Genomic DNA, 26,266 nt, shown 5'->3' with positions numbered 1-26,266 from the left:
ATAAACAATATAAATGCAAAAATTAAGTTTTTAATATGGCATCTTATCTGCAAGTAATTTGCAAAACAATTTTTTTAAGCCAAATTGTTACTGCTTTTTCACATTGAAGAAAAAGTTTTGATTCATTGAATTGTAGATGGAATGCCCATGAAAAGTTTTAAAGATAAAAGATTTGAAAGTTGAGATGAAATAATCTTTCTAAACAAAAGGAGAGATTTTTCCATCCTGTGAGAATTATTATATTGATGCTTACAACTGATTTGAATGCATTTACGTGAGCGTTTCAGTACCTTGTTATTGATACTATTTCTGATTATGTGCGTATTTAACAGATGTGACATTATAATTTTTGCTGAATTTTCAGGGCTTTGCACAGTATTCTGTACTCTTCTATGGTTATTACAATAACCAGAGGACAATTGGATGGCTCAAGTTCAGGATGCCTCTTTCATACTTCCTTGTTGGAGTTGGAACTATCGGCTACAGCTTTATGATTGTAATTCGAACGTAAGTTCTCCTTGTGTACTATTCTCTGGAATAAAGTACATTAAAAAAAGGCAGATGGTTTCACTGTTGACCACAGAGACTACCTTTTTAAAAAATATGATAGATATAAGTGAAAAAAAAAGCAAGATCAAGGGCAAGGTCAAAGTAATGTAAGACAGCTTGAGCCTGTATTTATCTGTTGCTCTAGCCAGAAGTGTTGTGAAAGTGGGAAGAATATTTCTTGAAGTAAAAAAATGTATCTTTCCTGCATCTTCAAAGTGAAAAATAAATGCAAAAACAAGGAACAGAGCTGTCAGTCCATCTTTTCATAATACACTGCATCTAGCGGAATGTCAGCTAACATCCAGGAAATATAAATGTTGAACCTTTAAAAACACCTTATCTGAGTTAAAATCTTTTAAGAAGGGAGAAGACAAAAATAAAGTAACATTTGGCAAATAATTCTGTGTGCAACTCACAGTCAGCAATAAATGATTCTCAGCCAATCTATAGCAGTTAGGTCACATTTGTCAAGTGGTGCAGAAGAATTAATGCTACTTTCCATAATAATGGTTTAATGTCCTGTGGAATGCAAAATAATCTCCAGAAGTGTGAAAACTATGCTTAATATAACTTCAAAACTTAATGTTTAAACAGGAGAAAGCACAGGGCTAAGTGAAATAGGGCTTTGGTAGTACAACTAGTGATATATTAGTCTTTTGGCTCTAAAATTCTGGACCTGAGTTTTGCCTAATGATCAGAATTTAAACAAAATAAAATTATTATTTTATAGTTAAATTCACTATTGGAATAAGTTGTTAGAATTCTGGCAGTTTCTAAGGAGACAGGACATTAATGAATACAACTTTCAATACTCCTGATTCAAGTAATGTGACCACCTCCCACAATAATATTTAGCTATAGTGGTGGCTTTAAAAGATGTTTACGACAAAAAAACAAAACAAAACAAAACAATAACCAGAGTACTGCAGGTCAAGATTCATGGACAGTTGTCAATACAGAGAAAACTGCAGTTAATCTTCTCCCATGTTTTTGTGCTGAAGCTGGTATTTTCATTTACATGACCATTAGATTCTGTTTTCCAAATATTGCATCATTTTCTACATAGAGCAAGAAGCATATCAGAATAAAAAGTTTTCAGTTATTTTGGAGGAGGAATAAATTACTATTATAAAAAAAAACAATTGGCTTAGTTGAAAATGCATTTTAAAATCTTTTTTCATAATGTAGTTTTGAAGATTAGAAGTCTTAGTCTCAGATACTTGTATTTCAATAACTGTCACCCAGACCTAAGAACCCTCATCTTTCTAGCATATAGTCTCTGGCCCAAAGAAAGCAATGTAGTTGTGGCTAAAATACATTGTACTTGCTCACTTCCCATCTGGCCACACGACCGTAATACTCACCAATATATAAGAAATCTTCTGAGCAGTTCTTGCAATCTTTTGCATTTTGCTTTTTCTCTAGAAGGAAATACGCACAGGATTGTTCCTGTTACAGGTACAGGAGGTGCATTTTTCTGCTCTAGACTGAGATCTGGTAAAGAGATTGTCTAAATGAAAGAGGTAGTGAAAACTGTAAGCACTATTATCCTATTTAGGAGAAATATTTATATTTAGGCCTTTTCTCTGTATGTTTTCCACTACAAAACATAAAATGGAAATATTTCTGGTCTCAGAGAAAGGATATCTCATGCACAAGACTCTTTGCTATTTCTTTAGGAAGTCTAATTGAATAATTGTGTTCTAGAAACCAGCAGCAGGGCAGATCCTGACAAGAACCTTTCATGTTCTCTGTCCCTTCTGTATAGAAGAAGTAAAACAAAAAGACTCAACCCTGCTGTTAGTTTATGGCAGCTCAGAAAGATTTTCTGTATTATCTACTTACTATTCTTTTCCTAGATTTGTGAATACAAATTTTAGTGGACTTTTCAAAATGAGGTACTTTGAATGTGTTGCTATTAAAAACGTAACAGCTGTGTTAATGAAATATAAAACAGGTGTTGCCTTTTCCTGACCAAGCAATCAATACAATACTGAAGGCTAAATGGCTTGTACCCTGCTACTCCAACGATGTGCTTAATAGTTTGAATAAAGTGATAAAGTATGCAGAAACAATGCCATTATAATTTACACGGATGACAACTTTTTGAGACAGAGAAACTAGTAGTAAAAATCAAGTCAAATCACCGAATAAATAATTTGGTGTTGGTGGACACTTACAAGTCTCATTTATGAGTGCACAGGAGATGAAAGGGAAGATAGCTGTATTTTAGTTATGCTTCTGAGTGGTATAACCAAGTTTAATTCTGGCTTTTTATTTTAGAGGGTTTTTTCTTTGTTTTCAGGTTGTTGGGGTTTTTGTTTTGTTTTGTTTTTTTGTTTGTTTGTTTTTTATTCTTTGTGAAGTCTCTCATCAATTCCATTGCCGTTCAGGATGCTCTGCAGTTTTCTATTTGAGAAGTCTTCTTGATATTGTTTTCCTATGTAGTTTCTTATCTTGCAGAATTCTTCTGAGATGTTAATGAAACAAATCCATTATTTCTCATAAAAATGTCTTTTGTGATGTCATAAATAGTCTAAATATAAAGATCTCCATCATCCTCTCTTGTTTCAGACTGAACTTTCCAGATTTAGTATAACATGATTGACTGCAACAATAACATTTTTTTCATAACCATGTTTGAATTGAGGACCAATTTAAAAATAATGCTCACACAGCAGAACCTACTTTAAATTTTCTGTGTCCTTCTTGCTTTTGTAGAATGGCAAAGAATGCAAATGATGATGGTGGTGGGGATGATACGAGTTTTAATTTCAGCTGGAAAATGTTCACAAGCTGGGACTACCTGATTGGCAATCCTGAGACAGCAGATAACAAGTTTGCTTCCATCACAACAAGCTTTAAGGTAAAATACAGCTCAGTATGGTGAGGTAACCTGATTTGTCATTCACACTGGTGCGAATCAGGTGGAACTCGAGTCAAGTATTAGCTCTGCCTAAGGCCTAGAATCTTAAACTAAAATTAGGTAGCTCTGTACCCTTCTGAGTCTGTGCGTTGTCACTTGTAATCTGATTTTTTTCCTGTTGAATGTGGAAGGAATAACATTAATGTTGACTTTTATGTTCTCTGTGACTGCAATAATAGCTTTAGAAAAAATATTTGACTGTAAAAATAATATTTTCCTTTTTGTCACCACTGATGGCTCACAGTTTCTATGGTGCTTGTCTGAAAAACATTTTTTTTTTAACACTGGTGATATTTTGCTAACCTTACATTATCATCTTTTCCTGCTATACTGAAAAGATACCATCAAATAAAGGAATAGAATAATCTATAAATGGCTAGCTATCATATCAGAAGAATTAGCTTCAGAATTTTGAGTGTATACTTGCTTTCAGTAGGGGAGGAAGATTACTTTCCTTGTTTAATACAAAGTTTTTATTTTCAAACAATTACAAAATATAGTCCAGTTTGCAAAGCAATACGAGGTGTTCGTAGGTCTCCTTCCAGTTTATACGGTATATTGATCTCAAAAGTAATTTTATGAAGAATCTGGGGCAGGAGGTGAACTGCACTGCCGTGAAAACAGTGAAGGGGATACATTCTATTTGTCAAATGTTAAAGAATGTGTTTATACACTGGGGTCACTGAAACACACCAGTGCAACACATAAAGGAAAATTTAATTTTCAGTATTATAATGTACAGGGAATACCCTGGCAAGTTATTGGCAGATAATAAGCAAGGTGCTAGGCTTGCAGTCACACTGACAACACACAACACAGGAGCTGGAGGACCAAGCACTAACTGCACTATCCCATCACACATGACACCCTTCCTCTCTGCTGTGCTGATATAGCCTATACATCACACCACCCTTCCCGCTCTCCAAACTGCTAGCATAAAAGATAACAGCGCTCCAATTCAGTAAAAAGAAAAGGCCCCAGGAAAGCAAATATTGAAGAAATATTGAACAAAAGCACTGAAAGCTCACTGTGTGAGCCTTCCCTGCCCATGCACTCAGGTCAGTTGCTGAAGGTTATTTGAAGAAGAATACAAATCAGTTGAGACAGAAACTTACTTTTGAGAAATAAACTCATGAAGCTTTTCTGTGATCTTTGCAAATGAGCAAGGAACCTCAAAGAGAACGAGTGAGGTCTTGGCTTGGGCAAGGTCATGGGAGTTTTTCTCAGGAGCTGCTGTAATCTCCTTTCATTTATGTAACAAACACAAATCATAAGAAAAGCAGAATCATGTAGACTAACTATTACAATGCCAGAGTGCAGCTTCCTTTCTGGGCAACTGATGTCTATGCCAAAGTGAGAAGCTGTAACCAAACTCCATTCTCATGAGGACACTTCAGAGCAAAAGCTCTTTCTGGTGGCAAGTGCAGTAGCTGGAGATTATAGTTACAAGAGTCTTTATAGCTATCAGTCCTGGCACAGGGTAAATTTGGGGCAAACACTTTATTTTGCAGGCTGAAGCTGTGCACTGTTTGCCTTTTTTAGGATTCCTATATCTAAATTGTCTCTTAATTCATTCTGGGTTTCTGACTCCTAGAATAAATCTTTTTGCTCTTTTCTCACAAATGCACATCTTTAAAGTGTTACAGTTCTGTGTCTGTAACTAGTTGCACATTTATCCTTCTGAGTCACTCAAACTCTAAGCACCTTGGAAGCTCCTGGAACATGCTGGTTTCTCATTGGTGCACGAATGCAGATCTAACATGACTCAGTGTGGACACACACAATGGAAGCAAAGCAAACTCTGGGGAGCCAAAATCCTGGGCTATCACAGAATTACAGAATCCTAGCGGTTGGAAGGGACCTCAAAAGATATGCTAGAGTCTGAATCACATTTTATTATACAATATAAGCTTATCTCAAAACATGATGCCCAGGTGTGCATTCATATCTTTGTAATTTATTTAACTGGCTTCTAACAACTGAGGGAAAGATGTGGGGTCTTGGCTATTAAAGTATTCATAAAATTATTTTCTTTTTAACAAGTGCAGGAGGCAATTTTGGAGGAGCAGGAGAGCCGAAAAGAGGAAAATATTCACTTGACCCGATTCCTGAGGGTTCTTGCTAACTTCTTAGCCCTATGCACACTTGCTGGGAGTGGCTACCTCATCTTTTTTGTCGTCAGAAGATCTCAGAAATTTGCCCTGGAAGGTCTGGAGAACTACGGGTGGTGGGAAAGAAATGAAGTTCGTGCTTCATATTTCTAAAATAGATGTGGTCTGAAGCTGTGTTCCCCTACTCTGCATGTTGCCTTTTTTTCCTGAGAATTTAAATACTCGAAGTGTGTGTGTGGCAAACACCTAACAAAAGAATTGTTCTTTTCTCTTTGCTTACCTTGTCATTAAAATTATTATCTGTTGGTTGGTTCTTTCAAATGTGCTTTTGTATTTAGTTGTCATTTAAGGCCTTTACCTTTACTACTCTGTGCTGTTAAGACTATTTTCCAGCCACTCTGTGGACTCAGAAGATCTCTTCAATGAGCCTGCTCTCCTGTAGTTTTCCTCCTGGAATTGGCCCAAGCAAAGTGACTGGTGTGTGGCATACCCAAAGATATTTGGAGCTTCATGGATACAACTCTGCAGCATAGCAACAGGTCAAAGCTCGTTCTTTTCAGTTCCTACTGCCCAGTCCACGAGCCCAGTTACATTTTTTTGCGCTTAATCTGCTTTCTTCTAGAGCAGATAAAGCCTTGCCTGATACGCAGTGAAAGTGATTGTGTTTTATTAAAACATGGGCAGGTTTTGTTTCTTAGCAAAAACACCGTTGTGTATGTTGTAAAAGTAGCTGTTTGTTACTTAAAGTTCATCTTCTCCACTGCAATGCAAAGTAGATATCTGTTTTAGGGTAAGACAAAAAGATGCTAGCCACAATGGAATGAAGAAGTAAATCCCTAATTTTCAACACCAAAACCTGACTGAGAAAGTAACATAAAAAACTACAGCATTCCAAGTCTGGAATACATGGAAATGGGGCTGTTAAAACTGGGTGAAGTTCATTGATAGAAGTTAACACATTTAGATATGATGAGAAAGAAAAGCCATCTACAATAACTACTTGGCTTAAAGCAACATGAGCTCAAAGTTTGACAACAGATGAAGACAATTCTGGAGGAATTTGGCATTGTCTCAGTTGAAAGGTGTGGTAACTGATTTGTATTAATAACAACTGTACTACTGAAATCTGCTATATTAGCTCATCCTGCCGTCTGGAAAGTAGTTTAACAAAAGCATGTTTACATTGTTTACTTTTGTTTGCTTTACAAAAAAATACTGCTAATAAGACACAGGACTAAGATCTGGAGCAGATGTATCTCTAAAGGAGAGCAGATAAGGCAACACTGCCATTAGTCAGCTGAAGAATTTTTCCTAATTACACCCAGTGAATGTATTTGTGATTTTCAAAGTATTGCTCATAACTGGATATGAATATATAATTCCATAAATATATTTGGCTTCTCTGTAACAGCCATTTAAAATTTTTCTTATTCTCTAGATCAAGATTTCTTGTTTGTGTCATTAATAAATGAATGGAGATTTTGATCAGGAAAATCCCCTATAAACACTTAATGGACTGCTCAGACCCAATGAAAGTGCAGCTCTTACATACAAATCAAACAATAGTATGTAAAAATTGTCATGATTTATAAAAATATTAAACTACTGATGAAATTTCTTTTCATCACAGTGGATGTATTAAGGAATTAAAAAATGTTTACACATAGTTATGGTGCTCTTGGAGTAATCCAGGGTAAATAGATTTCCTATCATATGTTCCTGAAGCTCCCAGCCTAATAAAGTGCCACTGGTGACTTTGTGGGCAAGACCTTTTTCTCTCTGACTACCTTCCTCTGTCATAATGCTGTAAGTTTGTAAATTCCCTCTCTGTATTGGCGGTACCTACTTCTGTCAGATCACAGTTCAGAGAAAATTGTCTAGTGTGTCACGGGGAGCAAGAAATCAGTGGAAACACGCAAACTGGGACCATTAAGGGATCTCACCAGTCTTTTTTGATGCTACTCATTCATGGCTATGGCTTGGTGAGTGGTCATGGATGAATGATTCTGCACTATGTGACAATTTCCTCACAACTGAGAAAATGTTGGTAAAATAGAGAATAATGCCACTCATTCCCTTGGAATCCTAAAAACTGAATTAAATTTGCTAAACAAAATTGATTTCTCTCATTTGATAGAAGATACTTTGCAGAGCTAGAAAGTAGTATAAGCACATCTCTAGTACAGAGGTACCCTGTTTTCTCAAAAATATTATTGTACTGCTTAAAAATTAGGCTTCTTCAAAGCAGAGAAAACTTCTGGGGAGACAGACTGATTTGTCTGATTTAGAATAATTTTTCTCCCGGACAAAATATAATAATAATAAAAAAGCTTTAACGTTTCAGATCTTGGAAGCCCCATAAAGCTTTAGCCAAAAATATCCTGCTAGTTACTTTAATATTCATAGCGGTGGGTATGAGGTACATTTGTACTTAAGCTATTAAGCTATGTTGTTAATGTTCTATTTAGTTCCAGCAATAATCAGGCAGCTTTATTAGTATGAAATATAATTTATAATGTTATTGTTTTTTTAAATTACACTTCATTTCATAGGAAAATAACTTTATTAATGCTTTATGCAGCAGGTGCTAGTTAAGCCTATGACTATTGCAACCATTTTCAGTAGAAACTATGATTTATTTTAGGTAGTCTACTTACTTTTAATGAACTTAACGTTTAACCAACAAGCACTCAGTGTTCAACATTTAATGTTGTGTTGGCACAGTTCAATATGCTGGGAGGCTGGTGTTTAGTTGTGGTTGCTGTCACAGGATTTCTTACCAGATTCACAGCAGCTGGAAAAGCTTGTGTAAGCAGTAATTTTCTAGCTTTCAGTCTGTCATGCAGAGACTTGGTATTTGGAGTGACTAATGTCACAGAGACATAAAAAAATGTTTTGAACCAGAATCTTGGTTGCTGTTCCTTTCTTATAGACAGTTCTGTCCCACTAGGGCAGAGAGGGCTATCAAGATTAACTTAGCAGATAGTGCATATAAGAACACATTGGCAATCAACCATAACTGTACCAGGCATGTATGCTGGCATTCTGCTCCTCTTTTGGTATATCTTTTCACAAAAAGCAATGACTTCTGTCCTGCTTCTCACATGCAGCAACAAGGAAACTTTAAACAAAGTCAGCAGGTACTACATTTTAAACTGCCTGGAGGACAGAGCTTTTCTTGCAAAATGCATATTCACTGTGTCTTCCAGTATGAGAACAAAGGTACATCTAATGAGTTGAGTAGAAACTAGAATTGGCTATGAACATTAAAATTTGCATCTATCTAAAGGAAGACTGATCTCAGGCAAAGAGAAATCCTCTGGGGGCTACCTGACAGAACAAGTAGCAAAACTGAATAGTTTTTTCTGGATTCTAGGACTTACTGTTTATGTATCTTTGCAATTGATTCCTGCAGCTTTGCCATCTTGGGGCATGTTTAGGTATAAACTCTCTGGTTTAATGGTAACTGAGACAATATGTGTTATAAACAGTTAGACACTTTGAAGACTTTAGGATAAAAAAGTTTACAATTATCGTTTACAATTAAAATGAAAAAAAAGCAAATATTTTGATCACAAATATCTCATCAACTTCTAGGAGTACCAAAAAATAAGAGTACCCACAATTCTCATAACGGATTTTTTTTTTTCAAAGCATTAATGTATGAAAACAAACACAGTGGTTAATATCATAACGTAAAAGGTGGCAGGATATTAAAATATAAATTCTGCCTTTTTCACTTATAAATCCAAGTACTTCAAGAGAGGGTCACTACAAGTTTTTGTTTGTTGGTTTCTTTTTTGGGTGTTACAAGACAATGGTGACTTATTTTAATAAAGTAATACCAGTTACAAATAATGGTATCTAAATATATAGGAAACATCAATGACATCCTGTAATCATTAATAAACAACTTACATACTTCCTAAAGAGTGCCAAAAATTGCACAGAATGCACTACCTGTTGCCTACAAATGCAAAAATCCAGTAATTAATGAGAAATCATTAAAAAAAAAAAAAAATCAAGATTAGTAAAACAGTGAAAATAAAGCTATTTATTTATTTTCATTAAGAACACCAGTCTCATGGATGAAATTATTTAGGAGTGAGAATGTATATATATTTTAAGTGAATGAATCTATTTGTTGGCATAGTGCTTTTCTGCTGCCATGTTATGCCTGAGAAGCAAAAGTAATCCTAAACCTCTGGGTAGCTAGAAGCTGGATATGTATTAAAATTTATAATATTTCTAGAAAAATGTATTCCAGCATGATGGAGGAATGTTAATTTCAGAGAAACTGAAAGAGTAGAGTTCTGTGAACAAGTGAATGAGTACATTATTTTAACTTAATTTTTTTTTTTTTAATTATGATTTATCTCAAATAATAATCTTCCATTTTTTGAAAAAACCTTGTGACTGAGACAATATTTTCTGTTTCTTGTTTATTATTTTTAGTCCCTTAAAGACACACTCTTTTAAATGAAATTTTATTTTAAATTGAAATTGAATAGCTGCACTCTGAATCTTCTTCAATTATTTTCAGTTTTGGCTGATGCGATGAATTATAACCAAAGATTCAAGTAGACTTGAAATCAGCAATCACTTGGGAATGTTAAATTAGTATGATGACTCACTTTTCTGTAGAAGTTATAAGCTATGTTGTACTTCAGACTTTCTGTAAAAGCTAGTTACCTGTTTTCCTCAGATTGCTTCCAGTAAACTTGTTCCACTTCCATACTGCTAAGATTATGAGTTAATCTTATTAGAAATTTCTAAAAAAACACAGGCAGAAGGAAGCTAGGTTCATTTTAATTTTATTCTGTGGTGAAGACCTGAGCTCTGAAGTACAATAGAGAGCTGGGCGATCACTAGTGGTATGACATTTAACAAGAGCAAGTGGCAGATCATTGATCTGAGACAGGGTAATTCTGATTGTTTTTTTAAAAAAAAATGGGGACAGGAGGCTGGAGAGCTGCCCTACAGAAAGAGATCTGGGGGCTTGGAGTGGTGCCAAGTTAAATATGAATCAACTGTGTGTCCTGGCATCCAGAAGGGCAAACCATGTCTTGGGGTGCATCAAGCACAGCGTTGCTGGCTGGTGGATGGTGGTGGCTATCCCACTTAATACTGCACTGGAGCTGCCTAACCTCAAGGGCACCTCAGTATAAGAATGGCATCAAGCTATTAGAGTGTGCCCAGAGGAGGGAGACCAAGATGGTAAAAGACCTTGAGGGCAAGATTTCAGAGGAGCAGCTGAGGTCCATTAACCTGTTCACCTTGGAGAAAAGTGAGGAGTGATCTCATACCCCCATGGAGGGCAGTGGAGCAGGAGGCGCTGACCAACTCCATCTCATGACCAGCAACGGGACATGAGAAAATTAAATGAAGCTTTTTTGGAGGAAGTTCGGAAGACAAGGTTTTTGACTGAGAAGGTGGTCAATCACTGGAACACAGTACCTGGGGAAATTACTATGACACCAAGACTGTCAGAATTCAAGAAGCATCTAGACAATGCTCTTAGTTATATATTTTAGTTTTAGGCAGTCCTGCAAGGAGCAGAGTGTTGAACTGGACCGTCCTTATGGGCCCTTTCCAACTTGATATATTCTATGATTTTGTGACATCTCAGATCTCTGCTACATCTCAGATAAATTTAACTTAGTGTAGTATTTCTACAGGAATGCATCTTTGTGTCCACATTTGGAACATGTGGTATAGATGTTGCATAGAACAGTACTGAAAATAGGTTTTGCTAAGCTCTCTGATAGTAGACTTCAGGTTAAAATGTAGGTTCTAGGCAGAATAACTAACCTCATTATTTTTGAGATTTAAGTGAAATGTAACATGAAAAAAAAAAAGATCTCATATATCCATCTGCAGTAGATTACAACTGACTTTTCTTCCCTTTCCTCCTTTATGAGAGCATTGTCTGACTCCTAGAGTGGATTTTGTTTTTTCATTAAATCAAAACCAAATAAAAAGCTGTAATGGAAATACATCTTCCCCTCAAATATATTTTTTTTTCTTTTCTTTCCCCCCTTCTCAGGTGAACATGGTTATGTCACTTTTAGGAATGTTCTGCCCAACTTTATTTGATGTAATTAGTTCTCTGGAAAACTACCACCCTCGCATAGCTCTAAGATGGCAGCTGGGACGAATCTTTGCTCTTTTTCTTGGCAATCTCTACACTTTCATTATTGCCCTAATGGATGAAATCAATCTCAAGGCAAGCTATTTACTTCCCTTCATTATTTTTAATATGTCGCTGGGGAAGGATGAGGATTTCCAGCCAGTTACAGACATGTCAGTTGAAGACATTATTTTCTTTTGGTACTGGAAATCACATCCATGCCTGAGCTGGTAATGGGAATCTTGGAATATAAAAGGTTGAGAATTGGTAACATTCTCATTCATTGGTAAACAAATTGGTTTGTTTGTTTGTTTTCTAATTTATTTCTTTACTTAGTTGGAAGAAGAAAAGATAGTCAAGTATAACATGACAATATGGGAAGCCAGTCTGTATAATGGTACTATTCCAGAAAATTCAACTGCTCCTCCAATACAGGTGGATCCTGCAGATGTCCCCAGAGGGCCATGCTGGGAAACAATGGTAGGACAGGTAATGTAACTGCTTTGAGCTCTTATTTGAAACTCAGCCTGTTACAGGATGTCATATCTAAATCCTTTTTATTTCTGCTAAGAAGTGATATCAAGTTGGGAAAATGTCAGGAAAAACTGATGTGAGATTTTTTTTCTGAACTAAAAATTTGAGAAAAAATTATCTGGTTTTCCTTGGACTCCACCTAGGAAGTTCTTTCTTCTGGTGTTTGACAACACTGAAAGAATTTCCCCCCTCCTTTTCACTATTCTCTTCATTTACCTTCCTCTTCCTCTTCCCATGTTTTTCTTGCAAAACCTGTTTAGCAATTTTGAAAAGCTGGATTAATCACAGACCCTAATAAATGCAATCAGTTTCTGACTACAACATATCTATAGAAAAGAGGGAAAAAAAGGTAACTCAACAAATAAATACATGAAAGATAGTTCTCATAGCAGTATTCTTTTGAGTAGGCATTTCTGTCTTTAGCCAAGTAACATTCAGTGAAAGAACAATAGTCATTTAACTGTGTATCAGTTGAACATTTATTCTTATTGACCTATTAATATAAAATGTAATTTTGAAAGAATTTTCTAACATCCTCTTTTCTTCTAGTCATACCCCATTGCTGTTTGGTGCATGAGAATGAATTCACCACCAAATCACAGCTTTTGCTATTGCTCTCTCACTCTGACTGTTTCACTATCTGGTTATCTTCACTCCTGACTCAATAAATCAACAGCAGGGAGAGAGAACCCTCCTATAGCCCCCTTATTCCTTTCACTGATGCTGAATAATAAGCTAAAAACATCAAGAGCTCATCACTGCACTAATTTTCTCATTAATTTCAGATCTGGGAGAGTAATAATAGCCTTTTCGCTTGATATACCCAATAGCCTTGGTATTGGGGTAAGGCCTGTTGCAGTAGGGTTTAGTGGGAATTAATAAAGTAAAAGTACAAGAATAGAGGATCATCATTAGGATTTTCTTCTTTCTCCTCCGTATTCACTAAGTGTTGGTGCTCCTTGAGAAATCAATCTTCCCAAAGTCAAAGGGATCCAAAGCAGTTTAAGGTATCAGCTCAGATTTATCTTACAGCAGCAATCTTCACTGTAAGCCTTTCCCAGTTTGATCATACCCTGGAAGTCTTACCTGATAGCATGACCACAAATTAGAGCAAAGGATACCTCTAGCAAACAAGAGGCAGTTTTCTGCTGACATTTTTCAAAATTAGTGAATGCAGAGAAGGACCACAGACTTTTTGATGTTAAAGCAGGATAAGCAAAATTAGGGATCAAGTCCACTATTTCATTATTATTGTAATTATTAATTGCTGAAATATATTCTTAAAATAAAATGTTGCTTTAACAGGAATTTGTGCGGTTGACAGTCTCTGACACGATGACAACATACATCACAATTCTAATTGGTGATTTCTTGAGAGCTGTCTTTGTTAGATTTTTCAATTACTGCTGGTGCTGGGACTTGGAGTATGGATTTGTAAGTATCTTATTTGTTATTTTAAGTCAGATCTTTGTCAGATTATCACTTCAAATTTTTGTAGTAAATTACATTTCCTTTTCAATCCTACAGAATTAACAGCTGGCTAGGCATATCACCTTCAAAATCCCTGAATGGCAATCTGCTCTTTTTTATCAGAATTTGCTTATGCTTTAATATTTCTTCAGACTTATTATTATTATTCAGACTTCAGTAGCTTTAGGAAATGTTTTTGTTTAGTTGGTTGTTGTTTTTTTTTACATTTGATTGTGTAAAAAAACTGGGTGTACATTTCTAATCTGAAGACTCATCCCCTGTTACATGGACTATAATCTCATTGATTCCTATGGGATTCCAGGTGGGGTCTTCTAGCATCCAGAGGCATCCAGTGTATGCAGAGAAAAATATGAGAGAACTTGTTCTAGAAATCCTATTATAGATTTTTTTTTCTAGAATTTGTTTAGCTCAAATAAAGTTAGAAAGTGTCATAACATAAATGGGTGTAGAACTCTTCACTTAGGATCTGAGACTTTCACTCTTTTATAAAAAAATGAACCAGGTTAAATTAATCAGCTAGGATGCTTACAATATAAAGTCTGATGTTTCTTTTTCACTTCTTAAGTAGCAGTGAGGATACTGGCAGCCTGTTCCAGGGCTCTGTCGCCCTCACCATAAAGAAGTTTTTCCTCATATTTAAATGGAACTTCCCATGTTCCAACTTGTGCCCATTGCCCCTCACCCTGTCACTGGGAATTCTAAAAATAATCTGGCTCAATCCTCCTTGCACCCACCCTTTAGATACTTATAGGCATTAATAAGGTCTACCCTCAGTCTTCTCTTCTCCAAGCTAAAGAGACACAGCTCTCCCAGCCTTTCCTCATCAGAGAGATGCTCCAATCCCCCAGTCATCTTTGTTGCCCTCTGCTGGACTCTCACTAGTAGTTCTCCGTCTCTCTTGAACTGGGGAGCCCAGAACTGGATGCATTATTCCAGATGTGGCCTCACCAGGGCAGAGTACAAGGGGAGAATGACCTCCCTCGACCTACTGGCCATACACTTCCTTATGCACTCCAGGATTCCATTTGACTTCTTGGTGGCAAGGGCTCATTGCTGGCTCATGGATAATTTACCAAGACTTTCAGATCCTTTTCCTCAGAATTTCTTTCCAGCAGGTCTACCCTAACCTGTATTGGTGCATGACGTTCTTCCTCCCCAGGTGCAGGACCCTACACTTCCCCTTGTTGAGCCTCCTTAAGTTCCTCACCACCCAGCTCTCCAGCCTGTGCAGGTCATGCTGGATGGCAGCACAGCCCTCTGGAGTGTCACTGTTCCTCACAGTTTGGTGTCATCAGTGAACTTCCTGCTCTGTCCCCTCATCCAGATCATTGATGAGTAAGTTGAATAAGACCAGACTGAGTATTGACCCCTGGGGGACACCACAGGTTACAGACCTCCAGCTTGACCCTGCTTCATTGATCACAATCCTCTGACTTCCGTCACACAGCCAGCTCTCCATCCACCTCCACTCACCTAGCCCACACTTCCTGAGTTTCCTAATGAGGATGTTACAGGAAACAGTGTCAAAAGCCTTGGTGAAGTCAAGGTAGGTAACATCTACTGCTCCTCCTCATCTAGCCAGCCAATTACAATGTCACAGAAGGCAAGCAGATCAGTCAAGCATGATTTACCCTTGGTAAATTAATGTTTACCACTTCCAATAGCATCCTGTGCTTCAGCATGTTTAGAGATGACATCCAGAATGAGTCGCTACATCATCTTCCCAGGGACAGAGGTGAGATTAACAGGCCTGTAGTTACCTGGGTCCTTCTTGCACTCTTTGAAGACTGTAGTGATATTGGCCTTCCTCCAGTTTTCAGGCACCTCTCCTGTTCTCTATAACCATTCAAAGATGATGCAGAGTGGCCCAGCAATAACATATATGTACAAATTTCTTCTTTTACTAAAAGCATTCATTTAGGAAATTATAATTTTTCAGAGGAAGATCAAGTTCTGGTGGCTTCTATTGAAATAATGCTTTTCTGGTACAGCAGTCTCATTGCTATTGGCTGGCTCCTATGAATTTCAGCCTTTACAGCAAGGTTTAGGTTTCTTTCTGCTAATTCTATGGTGTGTCTCAAATAGGCCTGGTATGTGGCTGGAGACAAAGGATACCAACTGGATAGGTTGTGGACAAATAAGCTAAAATACTTGCAATATCAGTATCACATGCAAGAATCTGAACACAGCATGGGCAAAGAACCAGAAAACTTGTAGAACCATGTGTTTTCATGTACTGAAATTGCATCTGCAACTTCCTTTTATTTCCCTCTCCAGCCATTGCAATAGCGGAGGGTGTATGTGGGGAAGACATGGATCTTTGTAACTGGTGTTACACCAGATAGGAAGTAACTCAGATAGAATTTTTTCAAAAGATGTTGAAATGATAGACTGTACTTTATCCATTTCAGAATATCTATGATTAATGGAAGAGCTTGAATGAGTGCAAGCCTGAAAGACATTCTGAAGACTGTAACACGGACTCTTTACCTAGGATGACTGGCCTTCCATTTGGCCTTCCTGAAGCCTCTTCTGTCTTGCTTTGTACTCTTGAATCAGCTGGTTTTTATGCAAGGATTTTTGTTCCATGGCCTCCCCGGGCACAGGTCCCTAGTTCTCTTTGACATGACTTTGGTTATCCAGAATAGCTGGATAGATGTATTTTTTTAAAAAGACTGCAATCTTCTGGTGTTGGGAGCCACAAGGTAAACTGCAGGACAGCTTGGTTTGAACTGGGAGTGCCAGTTGTCAGCTGAAAATGCATGTGCTCATCCATAAACACCTATACTTCATTTTTGTTCATTTTTTTTGTTATATAGAATCACAGAATCTTAGGGGTCGGAAGGGACCTCGAAAGATCCTCTAGTCCAACCCCCCTGCCAGACCAGGATCACCCAGAGCACATCACACAGGAACATGTCCAGGAGGGTTTTGAATGTCTCCAGTGAAGGAGACTCCACAACCTCTCTGGGCAGCCTGTCCCAGCAGTTCATGATCCACCTCACTACCTGATCATCAAGAGCACATTTCCTCAGTTTATCTACGAGGATGCTGTGGGAGACAGTGTAAAATGCTTTACTGAAATCAAGATAAGTCACATCTACCGCCCTACCATCCACCTAGTTAATTCTTCATAGAAGGCTACCATCAGGGATGTCAATGGAATTTAACACAGTAATTCAATCAATAGAACAGGGCCCATAAATGACTTTTAATTAAGGATCTGGACTAAAGAGCACAGAAACTATCTTTCTTTCTAGCCATTCAACCACATGCAGAGTAAAGAACATAAAGAGAGACAATAAGCAGTGAGAGTGAACCTCAAAGCCCACACACAATTGCTTCAACATCATCAAGAGAACTTGTGGTATGTTTATCCAGCAGTGAGGGGAATTCTTATGTCCATGGTATTTATCTTTGTTCTCAAAGTGTTAACAACACATCTACTGACAGGGTATGTTGAAACTAAGTTTTTATTGACATTTTTATTTGACAGTATGTAAGAATGGTTATAATGATCTTTTCCACTACAGTCCTCATGTCCAGTAAGCTGCTTGAAACAATAGCCAAGTGTGTAAGTGTAAACTGGAAATAATTAAATTTCTGGAACTAGCTTAAAATCTTATTTGGAAACTAGCTCTACCTGTGTCTCTGTGGTTAGTAGCCACGTTTTACATTTTATCAATTATTTTTTTTAGGCTTTTTTACACCTTAGGTGTTTTAGACAACAAAAACATCCTTTGGCAAGGGATTCCAGGAATTAACTTGCATGTTTTGTGGAAAAACACTTTCTTTTGTTTGTTTAAAATAAAATGTAAAATTATTTTTTTATTTTATTTGTTAATGTTACCGACTGTGTTATAAAGAGTAGTCACACAGTATTTGGTACCGTATGATGTTGTTTATCTGTCACATATGATCTCTATTCAGCTCTCCTCCTTAGTCAACTGCTTTCCACATTGAATACTACTGATCTATTAAATCTTTCATTGTGTTGAAGAAAACTCATAAATACATGCAACACAAATATAGCAGTTTGTTGTAAACATATGCAAACCACAAAGAAAGTGTGTATGAGCTCTAAATATTCCAGCAGTATAACAGCATAACATAGTACAATTACAAATTGTGACTTTACTTAGTGATCTTACTAGCACAGCTTTGTCTCAGTTCAGCCATAAGGGAATAGTTATTTTTGTATCTCATGCCCTTTCCTCCCTCTGTTAGTCATCTATGTAATTAGTACCTAGAAGGTACACATTTAATTAACTTTTTGTCCACCCACTATGTTGAACCATATGAAAGTCACCAGCTATGGTGTAGCAATGTTATTTTATTAAAAAGCTGATTAAACAAAATTTGACAATGCAAAATCATAAAAATAATATGCTTAAATCAGATATTTAGGTGTAAACCAAAAGTTTACAACCATTTCTTACCAGAAAGTTTATTTCTGGTGTATGTACACCCAAACTCTTATGGATGTGTGTATTTCAATTGTTGCTCAAATGCAATGTATTCAGTGTTTGCAGATGGAAGTGTTCACCAGTTAGAGACTGAGTCAGATGAATAGTTTAGTGCTATAAGACAAAATAATTATTTTATTAAAATATTAATGTGTCTATACTGGAAACAAAGATTTATTATACAGTCCTTGATTAAGCAGACAAAGTGATAATGAAACTCTACGGCTGAATCTTGAATTAAAAATGTAATGGTATAGTTCAAACAGGAATTAAATCATAGCAACCTCATGGCTTGCATTTTATTGGTATTAGATGACCACCACTAGCCACTTGAGTAGAGAACTTATGAATTTTTGTTTTAAAATGTACTCAGTAGCCATAATCATTTTCAATTCTCCTTCCTCTGAGCAAATTACAACATAATTTTCAGCAAAATAGAGCCAGCTGAATTAAAATCTGCATGATTGCCATGATTCACTGATAAGATGCAGCAACAAGCCTTACAACACTATGTCAGTATGCTGCTGCTGTTGGAATAGACAGTTTTAATCTACTGTAAATCATCACAAAATTCTTTGTGCTAACCTAATGAAAGCATCTGTATGATTTCTTTCAGCCATCATATTCTGAGTTCGATATAAGTGGAAACGTGCTGGGATTGATCTTTAACCAGGGCATGATCTGGTAGGTGTGGCGAAGCATGTTGCATTTGCAGAACTGCAGGATTTAGCTGTACCAGAGAAAGATTGTTCTAAAGTGCTGATCCCGTCTCATCACTTTAGTCTGATGGAAGTGTAATGCAATATATATCAAACTGTAGTACACTGAAATAAGTGGGACCACTTCAAAAGTAGTTCTGGGCTAAGAGATGCAACACAGTTTTACAATGAGACGTTAAGATCAACCACTAAAAAGCTGTGCAGATGATTCATCTTTTCTGTTGACTGCCTGCTTGCAAGAGCTAGCACTTGGACTGTGGTGTTTTGCTTTGAATATCACCTTTTCAAAATAGCTTTTCTCACATGTAAGGCCTATGAAAAAAGGCCTTAAAACAAATCCATGTACGATTATCTTTGGAGGCATGTGAATGTATATAAAATTTTACTGCTCCAGTATTAGGCCTAAGCTCTAGAGAACAAGTCTATGTTTCATCCCATTTTTTGGACTTTACATAAGTTGTAAAGAACATCAGACTCATAAAGCTCTCATGCAAGATTCTCAGTCTTCCTAAGGAACTGTCCTCCTCAAGCACTGCTGGTTTGTCAAAGTTAGTTCTTGATAAGGTCTACTTTTTCACCTTTTGTACGACTTTGCTGATCAGATTTTGCTTGTTGAAAGCCCTCACTTCTGTAAAGCCCAAAGCTTCTGTAATGAGAATGTCAAAGAAATGCTGCAGAAGTATGGCAAAGAGAGAGGCTGCAAATATTCTGCAGCCCTAGCAAACAAACCCTGCTGGGGGAATGAACTGAGGGCCCTGACAGCAGCACCACGAGCTAGCTCTGAAAGTGGCTGTCTTGCTGGGGTGACCATGGTACCACCTATGGCCTCTTAGGGACAGCATGCCATATGAGTAGGGCTGGAAGGAGTCCAGCTCTACTGCTGGCATGTGAGGCACCTAGATTGTGACCTGCACTTTAGAAACACAGTTTAGCTTGCAACTGGTATGTTGCTATCTGCCTTCAGATTGGCAACATTTCTCAGTCTCAACATTATGAAGCTGCAGCATAAACTCTGCTTGAAATTTTATACACAATTGATGGCACTTATTCTTTCTACTGCTGGAATATAGTCTGGAGATCATTACTTACTTGAAAGACTTTGAGGGCTGGGTAAGGGGGTTGATTCCCTAATAAAACTTCTTTATACCTATCATTTTTATACTTCATTATATGTACAGATTCTGCTCTTTGAATCTGCCATGCTCCAATATGCACATTCTGGCACAGAAATCATGACTTGTGCTTTTGTGGTGCTATTTAGATACAGCATCCTTCTGCTTACTGCTTTTTGCAGAGTTGGGACCACATTTGCATGCTAATTGATACTTGCAGGACTAAGGAAGGCCTTAGCAGTGTAGCATTTTTCAAAATAATGTCTGATGATTTAACCTAAAGCAGATACATCAGAAGACTAAAAAAAGATTGAGTGAATTATAATAAACATACACTGCCAAAACCTTGTTTACCATTAATACATACACAGGATAAACTGGCTTTGCTTCTATCTGAGCTTTACAAACTCTATTGCACATGCTTGTGCTCATCTGAAATAGAATAAAAATACTGAGATGCAGATGGTGAGCTGCTGCTGTCACAAAGCTAGAAAGGGGACAAGAGCCATGTAGGGGAGAATTTATTTTTGTGTATGAAGGAGACAATGTGTTTAGGAAAACTCTCTTTTCTTTCTCTGTGTTTTCACAAAGCAAGTGGGATGCAAATAATTTTCAAGTCCTGTCTATGAAACAGTTTGTCTACCATAAAACAAATGTTATACTGATATATTATTTTGGCAGCCATAAGTTACCCAGATTTGAAACTTGTTGAAACTGAAGAGTATTTTACAAGTGATTTTTGTGAAGGTAAGGAACAGGGCCGTGAAGTGCTCTCTCCCTTGAACTGTAGACTAGCAAGCCCTCATCTTTTCATTGAGGTTATATGAAAAGCAGCAGGAGAGATATTAATACAAGTCAGTCATAATATTCCTGTACATGGAAGTTGGTTTTTTTTACCATGTAGATCTATTTCCTATTTTGTAAGTAGAAAAACATCAAAGGTACTTCTTGAAATGGTGCTAGTATATTAAGAAAACTAAGCAAGAGTAAACTAGATCAATTTGGTGATACTTACCTCTAGGCCTATCTGTTTCATACAACACAAGTGAGATGCTACTTTAACTAAAGGGGCAAAATAAGCAGATGGTGTTTCACCAGGTGGTAATTTAATTGCAGAGAAAGAGGGCTTTCCAACTTTAAAATAAAAAGTTCCTATGGAGAATTGTCTGAATATAACACCAATTCTTCTTAAAGTAATGCTGAAGAGGCAAGATCACTAAAAAAAAATAAATAGTATGAGCTTGCTTTCTATGTGCACAGTGTGAGGGGCTGCAAAGCACATTGATACAGGGAATGGGTAGCATGTTAAGGAAGGCTGAAGTACTAAACAAATGTAGTTATTTTTTTCTTGTCTACCTTTCTAGGATGGGATCCTTTTATGCTCCATGCCTCCCAGCGATCAATGTGTTCCGTCTCCACACTTCCATGTACCTGCAGTGCTGGGCAGTGATGTGCTGCAATGTCCCCCAAGAGAGGGTCTTCAAGGCTTCCAGATCCAATAACTTCTACATGGCCATGCTGCTTTTCATTCTCTTTCTCTCCACACTGCCTGCTGTATATACCATTGTCTCCATCCCACCATCTTTTGACTGTGGTCCTTTCAGGTTATTTTTTTGCATTTTACATCCATCTTTTGTTATTGATGTAATGAACTGCCTCATCACATCACAGTGAATGATGCAGTATTGAAAAAAAAAGCTTCTATAGTAAGTGTTGGCACCTTTTAGACTGAGTGTTTAATTGTTACGTTTATCACTGGGGATAATTCCTGAAGCTGGAATCAAACTGAGTAATTCTTTAAGAAAGTTTTAGCTGAAGTGTAGAAAAGAAAATCTTCTTTTTCAGTTAGTTGTTATATAAAAAAAAAAGTAATTACTGCAGTAATTAACCCAGAAACCTACAGATACTTTGTTCTTCATGAAAATATGGGAACTTCAATGTAACTTTTAATGAAGGAAGGTTTGAAACTAATGAATATTTGTTCAACGTGGGTATAGGTAATGCTACTATTGAGCAGTCAGTGGAAAAATACTGATAGTGTATGGCTCTATGTTAAAAAAAGAGAACATTTTCCTTAACAAACCAAGCAGGAAAGGACTTTTGGAACATCTACTGCAATGCTTCTGTAAGAAAAACAATGTCAGTGGTCTAAAGAAAAAAAAATCCTAGATGAGCTGGCCATAGGACAGCTATGCATGAAAATTATTACATCACTGTAAAACTATTAAAAAAACCTCCTAACACACAGATACTAACTTTTATAGCACTGGTACACAGCAAAGAGAAAAGACAATTAGGCAGAACAGAAATGAATTGCAAGCAGACCATTTTTTTCTCATTGACCATAAAAAGATGAGATTTGAATTTTTTGCCAGCACTTCATAGAGCACAAGTTGCACTTCACTCTTTGGTTAGTGGTATAGAGTTCAGAAGTTGGTACATTGATTCTGTGAGAAATAACCTTGGTGGTAACTGCAGGCAAAATCTGTAACACAATGAAAATACTTGTATTTAAATACACATACATATCTATTCAATATATAAATAAAATAATGTTATGCATAAATATAATATAAATAAGAATATATCTTATTTTATATAATTACATATAATTTTACATATAATTATTACGTAATTATATATAACGTACAATAAAATAACACAAATATAATACATAAATAATATATTTACATATATTTATATTTGTATTGAATATATTTAAATATATATTTATTTGTAAGTGTATAAGTATATATTTTAAATAACATTACTTTCAGAGAATCAAGTGTTAAATATTGTTAGCATACACTTTATTGTCCTTTTCTCAGGTTCGGTGGTGTGTGACTAACTTACATGTTTTTACTACTAAACTGACATTACCATAGTATTTGCATGTCATACATTGTCAGCCTTTCTATTTAACAGTGGGAAGACTAGAATGTTTGAAGTAATATCAGAAACTCTGGAGCATGATTTCCCGTCCTGGTTTGGGAAGGTATTTGGCTATGCCTCTAACCCTGGACTTGTCCTACCTTTTATATTGCTGATGGTGTAAGTATAGGCTATTAACTCAAAGTGTGTCTAATCTAAGGTATATTAAGTTTCTTTCATTCTGAACCTTCACTGCCTGAATATTGAATTAAACACAGTACTGATCACCCTGTGTTGATGAACTTGAATAATTAATTAGCTTTTTATTTTATCCTAATTAAAGTGCCTTTGCACAAAGGGTATTAATATTTCTTTTTTTGTTCAGTGTCTTGTTGTTGCTGTTTTTGTTGCTTGTAAAAAATGTCATTTCTGCAATAGTAGCAAAGCTATTAAGATGCAAAAGCCTGTAAGGCATTTGAACTGCTGTGACTTTTATCAGCTTGTCCAGGAGGCAGAACAGCACATTATAAATCCTCAGCAAGTTCAACAGAAACTTGGCCAACGTGAAGCTGTTATTTCTCAGTAACCTGCCGTGCATCTGATCTTCAGTGCCTTCGCCTTTCCTTTGCAAACAATGTACTCTATGCTAACGGGGCAGAAGTGTGAGACAGGGTGTTGGAGACTTCATGAAACAGGGCTAATTGAAATTCTTTTAAAGTCAGTTCCTGGTAATGAGCCCCAGAATAATGTTTCTCAGAAACTGTGTTGAATCCTGCTCTGTAAAGACATTTTAAACTGCTGTGTTGGATTCCTAAGCATACTGCTGAACTAGAAGTTAATTCTTTGTAGATATCAGCTTGGATTTAACACTGCCAATAAATATAGAGAAGAATACAGAATACAATAGAAATTGAAGAAGGTTTTTACGTGAGCAGATGAAATTCTGAGATGAAATCTTGCCAAGATTCCTTAACATCTTATTCTATTTTCACCTTTGACTAGAAAAAACAAAGAATCCAGACTTTCCTCTGAACTATGTGGTCAGCTGCTACTGATTTATTTTTTTTTCAGCACCATTCCTTTCTTGGAATGGTCCAAGGCAAAGACACTACAAATTAAGAAAGAAAAAATAGGGGGAAAATACAAGGCTTAATGAGGAAAAACAGAGATAACAGCATATGTAGATGAGTTATTTACTGTTTGCATCAATTGAAGTCTTAATATCATTATTTCTCTAATTAAATCAGGATGGTGAGAAATACCGATTTCACAGAGTTACCAAAAAATTGATACAATACACTGAAAAAAGAAAATTACATTACGCAGTTATGTTTTTGTTTAGTAGAATAAGGAGATCTTTCTTTAAAATAAAAATGAAAAGCTATTGTTTTGGCTGTTTTCATGGCACTGCTTGAGTTTGTCTATTGCATTAGTTCAAAAGCTCTTGTAAGCACAACTTTCTCGTTTTTAAGGTGCGTCATACCAGTTAATTAAGTTGTATAAGTTATTCTTTAGAGCATGCTTCATAGTGAAGCATAACTTTTTCTAACATCTTCCTTAAATACTGTAAGATTGAATATAGAGTATTAATAGACAACATAATTTATCTTAGCTTTTTTTTTCCCCCTTGAAATAACAGAACCTTCTTCCTTCCATAGTACAAAGAAGCACATTTTTAATTGTAAAATACTATTACTTATTAGGCATAATAAATGAAGAAAAGGTGCAGATTTTGTATTAGTACAACAGTAGTTCTTGTTATAGGAATGTTCTAAGGGTTTAAATTTTTACCTAACAAGAAATATTATTTTTATTTAAATATAGCCTGAGTATTTATTATCTCAATGCTACATCCAAATCCTACAAGGAAGCTAACCTGGAACTGAAGAAGAAGCTACAAAGTGTAAGGAACAGAGAATTACTGATTTTTGGTTTTACAAAATATTGGAGAAGCTGTTCAGCTGACTGAAAGATGCCCTCTTTCTCTCCCCATCATTAGCAAGCAGAAGAAAATAAAAGAAGAAATAAACAAAGGGCACAGAAGTCAAATGAACAAGAGGAAAATCCATTTGAGACAGAAGCATCGCAGCCAAAGGATAAAGGAGCCAAGCAAGATGAATCCACACCAAACCAAAGTAAGGACTGTTTTGATCTCCTCAGGATAAGGAATTAATCTATGCCTGACCATAGTCTTCCTCATTGTCTTGTGTGCTTCTCTTGCCATAATCTTCTGAAAGATATTTACAACACTGAATTACAAGTAATCTCTAGACTATATTTCTTTCTTTGGCTTATTTAATAAATACTGTAACATGATTTGTCACCAGGTGACACTGAAGTGAAAAAAACCTATAATAGATCCATAACGAATTGCAAGATCTCAGCCCTGCAAAAAAAACCCCAAACACTTAAACCCTGGTTGCAATGTTAGTGATCCATCCCTCTTACCTATCACAAACCAGCCAGGTCCAAAGCTTGCACCCTCCTATCTTATTTTTTTGATCCAGGACTGCTCAGGACAGCACTTGCTCTCTGTGTCAGGTTCACCAGGAGAAGGTATAGTGGGACCACAGCAAGGTAGAAATCGTTGTCAAAAAGCCTAGTGTGGTCAGGCAGGTTTCAATCTGTCTTGTAGGATTTTGCAGGCTGTTTCTTTTCCCCTGGACACAGCTTGAGTTTGCCCATCATCCATGCAAACAGCCAGTACAGATTCAAGGCTATTAGAGAAAGTGATATTAGAGATATCTGTCTTTGGAAAAAACCTGTACAAGACATATCTGCAACCTCAAAACCTGCCTGCTTAACTTTGAAATTTCCACCTGCATTATCATTTATAGATGATATCTAGTTCCATCTAGCTATCTGGGAAGAAGACCTAATTTTCCTCCACTGGGGCCTTGCAGAAAGGATTGGAGGGAAAACAGGGTGCAAAAATCTTAAAATTACCTCAGATTTCAGGATGTTGGCAAGGGAGGGTCCAGACTTTACACCACGCTCTGGAGCTGACAGGTGGTTGCAGGATTTCACTGTCAGGGAATGTCTGGTTTATATGTTCATTTTTTAATTCTGTTCTCCAAACACATTTCAGACAACACGAAAGGACAGAATGGTAAGGAAGAAAAGAAGACAGGCCAGCCACAAGAAACCAGCTCCTCTCAGGCACTTCAGCATCCAGGTCCTGCCCTGAATGGCCACTATCCCCCACAAGGCAGAGGAGGAAACCTTCCTCCCCCCTCCATAGCTGTGACGAGGCCACCAGGGCCCAGGGGTTATGGAGGACCGGGCTACACACCCGGAAATCCACGCTTCCCGGGGCCACAACCAGGAGTTCCCAGGGGCCCTCCCAACTACAGATAA

The 26,266-nt window shown here is 36.8% G+C and overlaps 1 protein-coding gene across 1 annotated transcript; it reads left to right on the top strand.

Moving 5' to 3' along the window:
- Positions 1-209: 209 nt before the first annotated feature.
- TMC1 (transmembrane channel-like 1) lies at positions 210-26,266 on the top strand (the record flags this gene model as incomplete). The annotated part of the gene is made up of 13 exons (XM_010002630.1): positions 210-230; positions 355-507; positions 3,271-3,415; positions 5,524-5,718; positions 11,633-11,812; positions 12,053-12,205; positions 13,556-13,684; positions 18,824-18,891; positions 21,403-21,642; positions 22,964-23,089; positions 24,734-24,812; positions 24,909-25,044; positions 25,998-26,266. Coding segments are annotated over 13 exons (1,894 nt in total), but the record flags the coding sequence as incomplete, so codon positions are not given.

The sequence above is a fragment of the Chaetura pelagica genome, unplaced genomic scaffold, assembly GCF_000747805.2.
Source record: "Chaetura pelagica isolate M959 unplaced genomic scaffold, ChaPel_1.0 scaffold598, whole genome shotgun sequence".
In the NCBI taxonomy this organism is placed as follows: Eukaryota; Metazoa; Chordata; class Aves; order Apodiformes; family Apodidae; genus Chaetura; species Chaetura pelagica.
The sequence above is the reverse complement of the archived record's forward strand: the minus strand, read 5'-3'. Positions and strand labels throughout refer to the sequence as shown.